The sequence below is a fragment of the Trachemys scripta genome, chromosome 1 (assembly GCF_013100865.1).
Source record: "Trachemys scripta elegans isolate TJP31775 chromosome 1, CAS_Tse_1.0, whole genome shotgun sequence".
Classification (NCBI taxonomy): Eukaryota; Metazoa; Chordata; order Testudines; family Emydidae; genus Trachemys; species Trachemys scripta.
Window position 1 is genome coordinate 306,919,570 of NC_048298.1, and position 15,040 is coordinate 306,934,609.

At 40.6% G+C, this 15,040-nt stretch overlaps 1 protein-coding gene across 1 annotated transcript in view; it reads left to right on the forward strand.

The window, feature by feature from the left end:
- CRYL1 (crystallin lambda 1) overlaps positions 1–15,040 on the forward strand; it is a 66,546-nt gene that overhangs the window by 7,960 nt on the left and 43,546 nt on the right. The window contains exon 3 of the mRNA XM_034758780.1: positions 14,826–14,952. Within this exon, the coding sequence (XP_034614671.1) occupies positions 14,826–14,952 (127 nt within the window). The remainder of the gene's footprint in view (positions 1–14,825; positions 14,953–15,040) is intronic.

Sequence of the window (15,040 nt, forward strand, 5' to 3'; positions counted from 1 at the left end):
TTTTTAATATAATCTGCACCTACCTTTTTGGTTTACCAGCTATAGAGAAATCTTGTGGTATCGGCGTGTGTGTAGCCTTGCTTAAACCAACAGACTCCCTAACCACCCACTACCCTCAGATACACGGGCAGGATACCCTCTATCACTAGGCCATGGACTTCCTCTTTCAGTAGGGCCTGAATCTATAGGACAAGTTAGGATAGTTCCTCCATCTCCCTTCCTCCCCACAGCTACAGGATATTCTATCACATAGGATCCCGCAATATGCTATTCCAGAACAAGACTTCGTGAGTTCTACCTATCCCAACCTCACAGCTTGAATTCAGTGCCTTATTGCCACTGCTGTTCAAGCCTACCATCCATCTGCACATCTCTCCAATCTGAGTCAGAGCAGGAAGGAATAGACAGAGGAAAGACCAGCTTCTGGGTTGTGATCTTGTCATGTCTCAGTGCCACATTGTCTATACTTGAATTTTATTTTTAACAAAAGAATCACGTAAAGAAATTCTTCTCAGAACAAGCGAATTTTCAGAAGTTTTTTGAAGGAAGTATCCTGGTTGCAAATAACACATCTTACTCATAGGCCTGCATTGTTTTGTACTGTCTTGTACACTTTAAAATGTGATCTCCGGGCAGGGTTCATGGTCTCACTGTATATATGTATATTTTTCCCACTCCAATTGCCGCTCATCTTAGCATTATTTGTTGCTCTTTCTTTTAAAAACAGCTATCTACACAACTCCTTTGAGCAATGGGCCCTCTTCCTTTACATAACATCTTAACTCCTCTCTCCCGGTCTCAGGAATCTCCTGCTCTCTTTTGCAGTCCGGGAGTCTAGGGTGGATCCTTACAGCCACTGGACCGAAGAGGGCAGAAAGTTCATAGGTCAGTTTTGGAATGTAAGCTCATATGTCACTACTGTCTGGAGCTGTGAAGTTGCCACTGGGGCTTGTCCTTATCTACCCCTCTTCCCAGTTATCTCCACTTGCCCCTTCAACCCCACACAACTGTCTCACACCTCTCACCCAAGCCATCAGTCTCCCAAAACAGCTCACAGAATCCGGAATTGCTGACTGAAATGGCTCGTCTGTGTAAATGTGCTGCCCCCTGGCTCTGCTGGAAGGAGGAAGGCAGACTGCTGTAGCTACTGACTCCTTGTTTGGGCTTGTCTAGTCCTTGCCCCTAACGCTGCTGAACATTGCTTCTGTTGCTCTTTTCTTCATGCAGGATGCTGGCGGCTCACCCTGGTAAATTTTTTGGATGGTTCCATCCACAGAGTACTCTGATGAGGGGTATGGTGGTAGCTTTAGCGTCATGTTGGGGCTCCTGTGACAGAAACTTTTGTCAGAGTAGCTTTCCCTTTTAACATAAGATAACCCCTTCACTGCCCTTCCCCAAAACCGGCAATATTTTGTTTCGTCTCTTGCTCATTTGATCAGAAGCAATAGCTAACTAACAAATCTCAAAAAGTATGCAGTACAACTGTAATAATTTCAAACGCTTTCAGAGGGACTAAATGGGAAGGGACAGCATTGCTAGAATAGTATTTTTCAAGCTTCTAGAAATCAGGAAAGGTGCAAAATGAATAATCAGTAAAGCCAGTATCTTGACAGTGTATCTTCTTATAATTTTGTTTATTATGATACTGCCTAAGGACCAACCAAGAATGTGGCCCCGTTGCGCTAGGCACTATACAAATACAGGGTAGTAGATGGTCCCTGCCCTGAAGAGCTTACAATCTAAATAGACAAGATGGACGCAGGGTCGGGGGAGGGAGTGTAACACACAAGCAGAGTGTACAATGTGATGGCTGCAAAGTTGTTAGTTCCACAGTTTTTTGGGGTGTGGGTTTATTTAGGAAGGGATAAGCTAAATGGAAAGAGAAGCAAAGAGAGAGGGCACGTTGAAGGGAAGGGACGTATGTGGGACAGGGTAGGGGAGAAGAGTGTAAGAGGGGCAGGTGTGGACCGACCTGTAGTGACAAAAGACTACGGGGAGGGGGAGAGGGTTGGCACAAACAGCCAATCAAGGCAGAGAAAGTACAGTCAAAACAGTTTTATTAATTAATAGGATATGTTGTTACATACCTCAAAACAGACTCCATCTGACATAGATTGGTAATATGAATATTAATAATCAGCAACAGAATTCTAGATGTGATAATACAGTGCACTTTGCAATGCCAAAATATTCTTGTCTCTCTGAGAGTAGTTGAAAATACTAAATGCTTGTGGAAAAGTACAGAAAACTATATCACATTTCTTAATCCTTTGTAACACATTTTGTTTTAACAAGAGGTATTTTGTTCCTTACCTTCACCTTCAGGGTACTTCAGGAATCTCTTTTTGCTTAGGCTAGTTGAAGCATGGGGCAAATGTGTAATTATGGGATTAATATATCACTCCTAATACCTTTGGCAAGTTACTAACCTCTCTGTCTTAGTTTGCACACCTGTAAAATGGAGAAAATAATATCTAATTACCTGGTGTACAAGGGGTTGTTGTGAGGATTAAATAGTTAATCTTTCTATGGAACTTTGAAGATGTAAAGAGCTAATTATTAATAATTAGTGGTGATAGTCGTATTGAGTGGAGGCAATATTGTGTAGTAAATATGGCATGAGACGGGGGCCCAAGAGACTGAGGGTCTGTTCCCAGCTCTGCCACTGACCTGCTGTGGGACCTTAGGCAAGTTACTTCACCTCTTTGTGCCTCTGTTACTCTCTAACTGTTTGTCTCTCTTGTCTGTTTAGATTGAAATCTCTTTAGGTCTGCGATTGTCTCCTGCTCAGTATATATACATTGTTTAGCAAAATGGGGGCCTTGATCCTGGTAGAGGCCTCTTGGTGCTACTGTAATAGAAATAGGAAAAACTATATTGCTCCAACACAAAATTGATTCAGGCATCACAGTGGTGACCCCTCCTTTTCTGTATTTAAAAAATGATTGGTAGCAAAATTTTGTCTGTAAAGACTTTTCCTTTGGATGTAGTACATATCAGTGCTGGGAGTTCTCTGCTTCTAAAAGGCAGGATTCACTCAGCTTAGTACAGGGATTTCCTAAACACTTAGGACTGGTCTAAATCCAGAGGATGCCAACAAAAGGTTTAACTAAAGGTATTGCTTTTTTTTTTTTTAATTGATTTAGTTAAACTGGTCCAGTTTTGTGAGTGGTGAAGCTTACATTGGTTTAAACCTGGCTTACAGCAGTTTAACAAAGTAAGTTTACAAATAAATTACACCAACTTAACTAAAGGTAACGCGCGTGTGTGTGTGTATACAAGACCAAAAAAAAAGGCAAATACAGTACAGCACTGTGTTAAACATAAACTGCTAAACAAATAAAGCAGCATTTTTCTTCTGCATAGTAACATTTCAAAGTTGTATTAAGTCAATGTTCAGCTGTCAACTTTTGAAAGAACAACCATAATGTGTGTTTAGAGTAACGAGCATTTCAGAGTTATGAACAACCTCCATTCCTGAGTTGTGAGTAACTCTGAGATTGTACTGTACCATTTTTCAAATAGGCTGTGGAAAAAACGGAAATTCAGAAAAAAACTACAGAATGATTGGAGATCTGGAAAACCTGTCTTACAGTGAGAGACTAAAAAGCTCAATTGATTTAGTTTATCCAAGAAAAGGGTTAAGAGGTGACTTCATTACTACCTGTAAGTACCTACATGGAGAGAAGATTTCTGATGATAGAGAGCTCTTTAATCTAGCAGACAAAGGCATAACAAGAAGCAATTGCTGGAAGCCGAAGCTAGACAAATTCAAACTAGACATGAGATGTATTTTTAACAGTGAGGGTAATTAACCATTGGAATCATTTACCTAAGGGTGTAGTGGATTTTTGATCTCTTGAAATCTTTAAATCAAGGTTGAATGTCTTTCTAAAAGGTATACGCAATAGCTAAAGTTATGGACTTGATGCAGACATTACTGGGCAAAATTCTGTGACTTGTATTATTCAGAAAGTCAGACTAGATAATCATTATGGTTCCTTCTGGCTTTTAAAAGCAATGAATCTAGATGAGTTTGTAAGTAGAATTAACACTCTGTCCAGCAGAGGTCATTGGTGCAAAATACTATACATAAGCAAGCCAGTGCATTACAAACTACTTAGAATCATAGAATCATAGAATATCAGAGTTGGAAGGGACCTCAAGAGGTCATCTAGTCCAACCCCCTGCTCAAAGCAGGACCAATTCCCAGCTAAATCATCCCAGCCAGGGCTTTGTCAAGCCGGGCCTTAAAAACCTCCAAGGAAGGAGACTCCACCACCTCCCTAGGTAACGCATTCCAGTGTTTCACCACCCTCCTAGTGAAATAGTTTTTCCTGATATCCAACCTGGACCTCCCCCACTGCAACTTGAGACCATTGCTCCTTGTTCTGTCATCTGCCACCACTGAGAACAGCCGAGCTCCATCCTCTTTGGAACCCCCCTTCAGGTAGTTGAAGGCTGCTATCAAATCCCCCCTCATTCTTCTCTTCTGGAGACTAAACAATCCCAGTTCTCTCAGCCTCTCCTCATAAGTCATGTGCTCCAGACCCCTAATCATTTTTGTTGCCCTCCGCTGGACTCTTTCCAATTTTTCCACATCCTTCTTGTAGTGTGGGGCCCAAAACTGGACACAGTATTCCAGATGAGGCCTCACCAATGTCGAATAAAGGGGAACAATCACGTTCCTCGATCTGCTGGCAATGCCCCTACTTATACAGCCCAAAATGCCGTTAGCCTTCTTGGCAACAAGAGCACACTGTTGACTCATATCCAGCTTCTCGTCCACTGTGACCCCTAGGTCCTTTTCAGCAGAACTGCTACCTAGCCATTCGGTCCCTAGTCTGTAGCAGTGCATGGGATTCTTCCGTCCTAAGTGCAGGACTCTGCACTTGTCCTTGTTGAACCTCATCAGGTTTTTTTCTGCCCAATCCTCTAATTTGTCTAGGTCCCTCTGTATCCGATCCCTACCCTCTAGTGTATCTACCACGCCTCCTAGTTTAGTGTCATCTGCAAACTTGCTGAGAGTGCAGTCCACACCATCCTCCAGATCATTAATAAAGATATTAAACAAAACCGGCCCCAGGACCGACCCTTGGGGCACTCCACTTGAAACCGTCAGCCAACTAGACATGGAGCCATTGATCACTACCCGTTGAGCCCGACGATCTAGCCAGCTTTCTATCCACCTTACAGTCCATTCATCCAGCCCATACTTCTTTAACTTGGTGGCAAGAATACTGTGGGAGACCGTATCAAAAGCTTTGCTAAAGTCAAGAAATAACACATCCACTGCTTTCCCCTCATCCACAGTGCCAGTTATCTCATCATAGAAGGCAATTAGGTTAGTCAGGCACGACTTCCCCTTCGTGAATCCATGCTGACTTTTCCTGATCACTTTCCTCTCCTCTAAATGTTTCATAATTGATTCCTTGAGGACCTGCTCCATGATTTTTCCAGGGACTGAGGTGAGGCTGACTGGCCTGTAGTTCCCCGGATCCTCCTTCTTCCCTTTTTTAAAGATGGGCACTACATTAGCCTTTTTCCAGTCATCTGGGACCTCCCCCGATCGCCATGAGTTTTCAAAAATAATGGCTAATGGCTCTGCAATCTCACCCGCCAACTCTTTTAGCACCCTCGGATGCAGCGCATCCGGCCCCATGGACTTGTGCACGTCCAGTTTTTCTAAATAGTCCTGAACCACTTCTTTCTCCACAGAGGGTTGGTCACCTTCTCCCCATGCTGTACTGCCCAGTGCAGCAATCTGGGAGCTGACCTTGTGCGTGAAGACAGAGGCAAAAAAATCATTGAGTACATTAGCTTTTTCCACATCCTCTGTCACTACTTAAAACTAATGTAAGGAATAAGAAAGGCCATGGGAAATCTCTCTTCCTTGCCCACCACCAAGAGATTCCAGTCTAGGAAGACACTGCCCATGATCCAAAGAACTAACAGTTTAAGACAAGATACAAGTAAGTATTATAAACCATACAAGAGAAGGGGGGAAAAAGGAGACAAAAATGATAGCAATAACTTTTCATCATTATGTGTGCACCTTTGGATATATTTGAATAATAACTGGTATTTATTAAAAGCACTCTTAATGCTGACCTCTAGTTAGCCATTGTTAATTGGCTGGGTTTTTTTTGTAGAAATGGGTCTTGAGGCTGGACTGTAAGGATAAGAGGGCTGTGGCCTTATGGGTTCGTTCAGGGATGGTGTTTCATGTGCACAAAGAGCAGTGTTTAAGAAAGAACCTGGACGGCTAAAGGGGAGATGAGAGCCTGGAAGCTCAGTCTATATGAAACGTTTCGATTTCAATAAATCTGTATTCTCCCACAGAAAAATAGTCTATCAGAGAATTTCGAATCAGCTCTAAGTTTCAGGCAGAAAAGGTCTGATTCTTCTTCGAGTGCTGGTTCCTGTATGTATGGGCACACATGCTCATGTGCATGAGACTGGAGATTTATAGCAAGAAGTGTCCGTTGGTCCATATGTGTGCAGTTTTTCTCTTTGTGTTCCAAACTGAGGGCATAAAGGGTGGTGTGGACCGATGTCTCTCCAGTTCCTTCTTACCTCTGTTTGTCCTGAGTCAGAATAGTATGTCCACTATGATCTTCCTCTACAGTGAATACATATTGTAAAAAGTTTTTGGTAAGTTTAGACTTAGTGTTTTTATCGTTCGTTTAGTCTCCCATCTGTGGGAGCTTCTCCCCAAGGAGGACTATGCCAAGAGCCCTGTGTCTCCTGCCTCTGTTCCTTATCCATCAGTGACAAGCTCCAGCACTGCCTTTACTGCTATGGGGGGCTCACATTGCCACCAAGTGCAGCACCTGCGGCTCCCTACCCTCTTCAGTCTTGTGAGGGACAGTAGCACCTCGTGGATCAGGCCATGAGGCCCCAGTTGGATCAAGGCCGAGAAGATCCCACCCCCTGTATAGACTGTGAGCAGTGCTCCTCTGAGCACAAGGTCCAGAGTAGAGGCAAAACACTTAAGCCTAAGAAACCCTCTCATGAGAATCGGGGACATGACCATAGCATAAGGACAGATCCTCATTCAGATCTGCCTCTAAGAAAAAAGGGTTCCCTTCCCATCTTGGTCCAAATCAGGTGAGTCCTTGAGCACAGGTCCTAAGGAATTAGGCCTGCACATACATCTTCTTCCTTTGAGTCTTACCTTCCATAGAAGAAGATGTATCCGTGCTGATTCTAGCGCTGTCCATAGACAAAAAGATCAGCACCCACCAGTCCAGTCTGGAAGCTCTATGCTGGACCCCCATTTGACAGTTCCAGAACATTCCCTGTGGGATCCTCTGAGTACCAGACCTTTGGACACCCCTGATTCATTGGTTCCCATCTCAGGGACTCCTCAGACTGGACTGAAACCTTTGCCCTATCCACAGTCTCCTCTTCTATTGGCCTGAGTCCTTAGAAACATTTCTACACCCAAAGAGACCATCTTTACCTGTCCTCCTTCCCCTCTGCTTGGTATCCCATCTGATTCGCATAAGAGAAGGAACTGGAAAGGTGTCAGTCTCCGCTGCCCTTTGTGCCCTCAGTTTGGAGCACGAGAAGAACAACTGCACGTGCACAGACCAACAGACATTACTTTCACAAATCTCAGCCGCATGGAGCACATGCGTACCCACTTGTGGAATATAGATAGGAACAACACATATTGAAAAATCTCCAATTACAGGTCAGTCATTTCCATTTTCTGTCATAGTTATGGTGAACTCTCAATATTGTAGATGCATTTGCAATCAAAACAGGCAAGAATTTATGAATAGAATAAAAGTCTCAGCAGAAGGTTAAAAATGTGCATATACTAAAATGTAACTTCTAATGCCGATTATGGATTTAAGCAACTGCAGGGAGTTGCAAGCCAAACTGACCCCAGAAATTTTGTTCTCATTTCAGACTTCTGGTTTCATTCCCTTAACAAAGAATTAATTACTGGATTTTTTTTTTTCAGTACAGATGCTCAAGAGAGAATAGGAATGCAGTATCTCTGGCTGTTCACCCAGGCTTGCACTTCTTAGATTGGAAGTTAAAGATCTTTGTGTCATTGATCCATTTTTTTTTTTGTTTTTGTTGGCATTGTTGACTCTACAGCACAGTAAAACTTATCCAAAGTTACTTACAAAAAAAAAAAAATGTGAACTCTATTTAAAGAAAAAGCCAAAGTCAATAGGAAAAAGTTATTTTAAAAATCATGAGCCAGAGTACATGCTGACATCTTGCATGTTCCAAACAATGACTAGCCTCACTTGTTCTTTCTAGTATAATAGCAATTCCACCTTCTTTATAATCCATTGAGCCATTTGGAGTTAAAGGCCATAACTAGGGCTTCTTTAGGGTTTATTTAACTTTATTTTTCAAGGTTTGTTTTTAGCAGTTTATGTTCTATGTAGATGTACAAAAATCAGGCGTTTTGAGGGGTTTCTCTTTGATACTGTATTGGGAAGACTTTCTCTTGGTAGCTTGTTCTGATGGTTAATCAACCTCACTGTTAAAAATGTCAGAAAATAAATGACTGTTTGGTTATTTCATTTACCAAAGGTAATTGAAGCAAATATTTATGAAGTCATTGGGAGGTGAACTATCTCCAGTTCAACAGGTTAATCATTAATATTTGGAGGATTTTCTTGCCATGCTGTATTAGGAGGAGAACATCACCAGACAGACATTTAATTTGTTTTATTTAACTAAAACAACAACATTATGTATTCTGGATTTTTGTCTTCAACAGCAAACATACTATTTTAACAAAACAAGCATATGAATTTTTGAATTTAGTTAAACATTCAAGTTTATTAAAATCAGGTTTGTTTTTGTTAAAATTGTTTAACTAAAATAGTTAAATGAAATATTAAAAAAAACCCAAAATTTAAATTGACTATATTAGCCAGGTCAACATGAGAAACTTAAAATATTGGCTTCTGCAGCTAACTCAGTCATTTTCACCTTCATTTTCCTGTTTGTTCATAATCTGGAAAAGAAAAACAAGCTTTCTTTCCTGCTTTTTCAGGTCCCAAACGATTTCTCAGTTTTGAATTAATTAGTCCACAGGAAGAAAATATTCTTTCTACACCAGCAGAAGAAGCTACTGCTGTTAAGTGAGATTATAATTTCAACAGTCTCTGAATCCAAGTGCTTAAGTGACTTCCACCAGTTCACTGGTGTGACTTTCTTTAAAACATCATCAGCAAATATATATTTCTTGAATGGTTCACCCTTAGCGCTGAAGTTTATTATAGTTTGCATTATGGAGGGATGATTTCTGGATGTCCATGTCATAGCCAACTCCTCTTCTTCAGCAGTTAAGGTTTGACCCTGGTACCGAGTATTGAGAATATTTGCAAAAAATGAGCTGGAGATAGTGCTTGTCCCATTCGTTTTTTTTAATGCTTGTAATTTAACTCCGTCATTGCATATTTCTCTTTTTAAGATCTCACCCAGTTCCTTCCAAATTTCAACAGCATTAGCAATAAAACTGCTATTTCTCTGCATTTTGTTCAAGGCTACAGAAATAGGCTTCAGGGTACTCAGCATGTGTTCAACATTTCTCTGAAGCCCAATGTTGAGAACTTTGGCTGGGACAGTGCCATCTGTTTTTTCACGATTTTGTTCACAAACTGTCATCAGACTAGCCCAGTTCTTGATATAGTGCTTAAAACAGTCCACTACTGAGTTCCATCACATGTCTTGTGGGAGAGTTAGCTTGGTTCCTCCCACTTTTTTCAGCGCAGCTGCTGCAAAGTGGTTGTTATGGAAGTATTTTGCAATTTCAACAATATTAGTCTTTATTTCTGGAACACTGAAGTCTTTGGCTAGGAGGTGCATCAAATGAGCACTGCAACCGTATGTTATTAGCTTGGGACTCTCTTCTAAATAATTCTTCTCATCTTGGATACATTTGCAGCATTTTCTGTGACCAAGCTGCGTACTAGACATTTGAACTTTTTTTTCCACAGTTTGTTATAGCTTTTACTGCTACTTTTTGTAAGTATTCTGCTCTGGGTGCATTTCCTGATGTATCAATTGTTTCTGTAAGGAAGACATTCCCTTCTTCTGTTGTCACACAAGCACATACAATAGGATCATTGTGGACATTGCTCCACCCATCAAGACTCAGGTTAACAATTTTACCCTCTAGACCTTTTGCACACTGCTCAATTTCTCTTTCATACATTTTATGCCGCAATTTGCCTGCGACATCTGCTCTGTTGGGTGGACGGTATCCTGGTCTTAATGACTGAACCATGTTAATAAAGTGTGGGTTCTCAATCATTTGGAAAGGAGAGTTTGTTGCATAAGCAAACCGGGCAGTTTTTTTTTATCAGTTACCTCTTTTTTTAATCTGCTGGTACTTATCACAAACTTACCTATGGATAAGAGATTCTGGATGATGGAAATTTTTTTTTTCTTTTTGCTACAGGTGATATACTGTGGCTATATGACATACATGATATGACTGAAACACTATCATTGGCAGATAACTCTGAAACTATAGAAAATGATTGTGACCTTGAAGGTGGATAGTCTTCGGAATCCTGTATGTTAAGGATGGATTCATTTAAAAAAAAAAAAAAAAAAAGTCAGTGCAGTTAATTAATTATTATTACCATACTGCTCTTTTAGTATTACTCATTGCATTCACTGACACTCAGTACTACTTTAAAAGTGAAATTGCGAAAGGAAGATCTGCCTATTTCAGCTATTTATTTTTATCACAACTGCATCTAAAATGAGAGTACTATAGAGTAACAACTATATTTTTTTGCTCAAACATGAGAATTCAAGAATAGTCCAGAAGGAGGACAGGCAGTCCTTAAGAAAGAAGTATGAAATAAAAAAGTTTACGAACCTGAAGATCCTGCATGTTCAGACATGTTTCTTTCGTCATCTTCAACGCAGCTTCCTCCTGAGAAGGTACACCTCTCTTGATGTTGTTTCATGTGGGAACCCAGGCCTTGCATTTCTTTGTTGCACTGTTTGCATTTTGCACGCATGCCTTTCTTACCCACATTAAAATATTCCCAAACAGGGTCTCTTTTACAGCCTGCTGCCATTATAGGTTTTCCCTTCTAGTGAGAGAATGGTATGGTAGAGTTCAAATCAATGAAGGCTACACTCAGAAAGACCTCAAGACTTCTGGAATATGCTGTTCAAACAGTTTCATTTTTGTTTCTACTGCCCGTCCCAATGTTCTCACATTTATCTCTAGACTTCTTCTCCTTGTCTAGATCTATTCCGCCCGCAACAATCTTATATTCATTGAACTTTTTGAAACTTTACACTTTTAGAGAGAGGTAAGGGATTGAGTCTGCGTACACAAATTTGCAGAGGGACAATAGGGTTGAGGTCTGGTATTTCTCACCTCTATATTTTATTTATTTATTTTAAACATTTTTGTGGTTAACAAGCATGTTATCTCTGGCGACACAAATCCACAGTTTGAGAACTGCAAAACTAAGCATCTCTGATGGTATCTTCTAGACCAGGGGTCAGCAACCTTTCAGAAGTGGTGTGCTGAGTCTTCATTTATTCACTCTAATTTAAGGTTTCGCGTGCCAGTAATACATTTTAACGTTTTTAGAAGGGCTCTTTCTATAAGTCTATAACATATAATGAAAGTATTGTTGTATGTAAAGTAAATAAGGTTTTTAAAATGATTAAGAAGTTTCATTTAAAATTAAATTAAAATGCAGAGCCCCCCAGACCAGTGGCCAGGACCCGGGCAGTCTGAGTGCCACTGAAAATCAGCTCGCGTGTCGCCTTTGGCACGCATGCCATAGGTTGCCTACCCCCGTTCTAGACTGAGCACTGAGTTCCATTGGGTAGATAGAAAGATTAATTTAAATAATCTATACAGAAGCCCCTGGAACCACATAAGATTGGGTCCCTAATCCATGAACTATTGGAACTCATTTACAAAACTTTTCTTAAACATTACATGAACATATCGTCTCATACTATAGAATTAGAATTTATAATTCCTATTCCATGATGAGATACATTATAGCTCAAGGATATCTTAATTAAAACTATCTTTAGATTGCTTTTTTCCTCAAAAAGCATTTATCCAAAAAATCCGATTTAAATAAAAAAAAAATCAGATTTTTTTTTTAAATCATTGATTTTTATCCACCCTGGCTTCCAGTCATTGGTTCCTTTTATGTCTTTCTTCACTAGAATAGAGAAGCTTATAGTACCCAGTATTTTCTTCCTGTGGAAGGTACTTACACCTTGAAATCAAGTCACCTCTCAATCTGCTTTTCGATAAGCTAAACAGATTGACCACTTTAAGCCTCTCGCTATAAGGCATTTTCTCCAGCCCTCAAATCACTTGTGTGGCTTTTCCAATTTTTCAATATTCTTTTAAAAATATGGGCACCATAACTCTACACAGTCTTATCAATTCTGTACAAAGATTAAAGATACTGTACACCTCCCTGTTCTTGCTTCCCTGTTTATATATCCAAGGATCGCATTAACCCTACTTCCAACATCATCACACTGACATTTCATGTTGAGTTGTTTGTCCACTATGACCCTTTAAAACCTTTTCAGGACAGAGCCCCCAAATGCAGTAGGTATGGCCTCCGTTCCTTGTTCCTAGATGTGTTAATTTGCAGTGTATCACAATTAAACAATAGAGATTAATCTTAAAAAAGGGATTCGAAGGAAGACAGAGTAGTGGCTCAGATAATTGATTTGGAGAAGGTACATCATAGGGACAAGCCCCACAAAATTGCATTTAAAAACATAAAACATATTTCTAAATTATATGAGAGTAGGAGATTCCTCTGACAGTGGCTTTTTTCCCCTAAGAAAGCAAAGGTTAAATAGAAAACGCATTCTTTCCAGGCTATGACCATGTACTAAATTCTAAAACACGGAGCGGCAACCTTTGGCATGCAACCCACCAGGGGGCTTACCCTGGCAGGCTGCGGGCCAAAGGTTGCCGATCCCTGTTTTAAAACAAACCATAGTTAACTTCATGTTATAAACACATGAAATAGTAGGTTTACAATAGAACAGACCTCTACTTTCATAAAATAGTGCTTGATACTCTACAGTCCATTAATGCAGAGTATGTTCCCTCTTTCTGTAGAAATTGATCTGTCCTAAAATACAGACACTTTATGTGTAGTCGGCTTGGTGATACAGTCCAATTTCAGGTGGACCATTTATTGCCCCTACTACCAGCACAACCACAGTAAGGCATGATCCTCTTTACATTGAAGGGAATAGCAAAACTCTCATTATTTTCAATGGTGCAGGATCACACAGTTTGATTATTTAAAAAGTTGATGGAACCAAGAATGATCCTAGAGCCACATTGAGGAGGACATAAGAGGGTAATAAAAAGCTGTGTGTAGGGGTCATGTACCTTTCACCCCTCCCTCCCCAGTGATTTCACCTATGCTTTCCTTATCTCTTTTCTCTCCTCCAACTGGGAAGCATTAACTGTTAACCATGTGTGACGGGTTGGATCACAGAAACCCCCTTGGGAGCTGCCACCCGATGTGCAAAGACTACCCCTGCTCCTGTTTTCCCTGCCAGCTCAGGACTCCAGCACCCTGTCTTGCTGAGCCAGACACTCCCGTCTGGCTCCAGACACAGACCCAGGGTTTGAATCTCCTGTCCCAAAGCTGCAAGTTTACCTGAAAACAGCTCGCAGTAGTGTGTTTGTCTTTAGCACTCAGATGCCCAACTCCCAATGGGGTCTAAACCCAGATAAATCCGTTTTACCCTGCATAAAGCTTATGCAGGGCAAACTCATAGATTGTTCGCCCTCTATAACACTGATAGAGAGATATGCACAGCTGTTTGCTCCCCCAGGTATTAATACATACTCTGAGTGAATTACTAAATAGAAAGTGATTTTATTAAATACAGACAGTAGGATTTAAGTGGTTCAAAGTAGTAACAGACAGAACAAAGTAAGTCACCAAGCAAAATAAAATAAAATGCGCAAATCTATGCCTAATCAAACTAAATACAGATAATCTCACCCTCAGAGAGGCTTCAGTAAGTTTTTCTCAGACTGGACATCTTCCAGGCCTGGGCACAATCCTTTCCCCTGGTACAGCTCTTGTTGCAGCTCAGGTGGTAGCTAGGGGATTCTTCATGATGGCTTCTCCCCCTCTCTCTTCTCTTCCCCCCTTTATATATCTTTTGCATAAGGCGGGAACTCTTTGTCTCTCTGGGTTTCCACCCCCCCTCACTGGAAAAGCACCAGGTTAAAGATGGATTCCAGTTCAGGTGACATGATCACATGTCACTGCAAGACTTCATTACTCACTTGCCAGCACACACATATACAGGAAGACTCACAGGTAAATACAGCCATCTGCAGACAATGGGAGTCATCAAGATTCCAAACCATCATTAATGGTCCACACTTTACACAATTACAATAGGCCCTCAGAGTTACATTTTATATTTCTAGTTTTAGATACAAGAGTGGTACATTTATACAAATCAGATGATCACACTCAGTAGATTATAAGCTTTGTAATGATACCTTACAAGAGACCTTTTGCATGAGGCATATCCCAGTTACTTACATTCACTTATTACCGTATTTTCTCTAAAACTATCTCAGTTACATTATATTGACTTATTATCAAGTTTTTATAAAACCATATAGACTGCACAACGTCACACCATGCACTTAAACTTATCAAACTCATAAAGTGACATTGCAAAATAAGAAAAATACAGTTTTCAAAGAATGGCTAGACGTGGTTGCCAACTGGTAAAAAGAGCATGTGATGTAACAAATTTATATGCGTATTCTGTGTTTTCACTAGCAAAGAAATGAAGGAGCTGGAAAAGTCAGGAATGCTGAAAGGAACTCTGAATGCAGAGAAGCAATTCTCTCTCATTAGTGGCTGTACGGAGTTAAAGACAGCAGTAGATGGTGCTATGTTCATTCAGGTGAGCTGAGGACTTTTCCATTTCTAGCAAACAAAGGTTATTGCAATATTTTGTGGTGTTCGGTTGGGGGCAAACTGTTGAATCCACA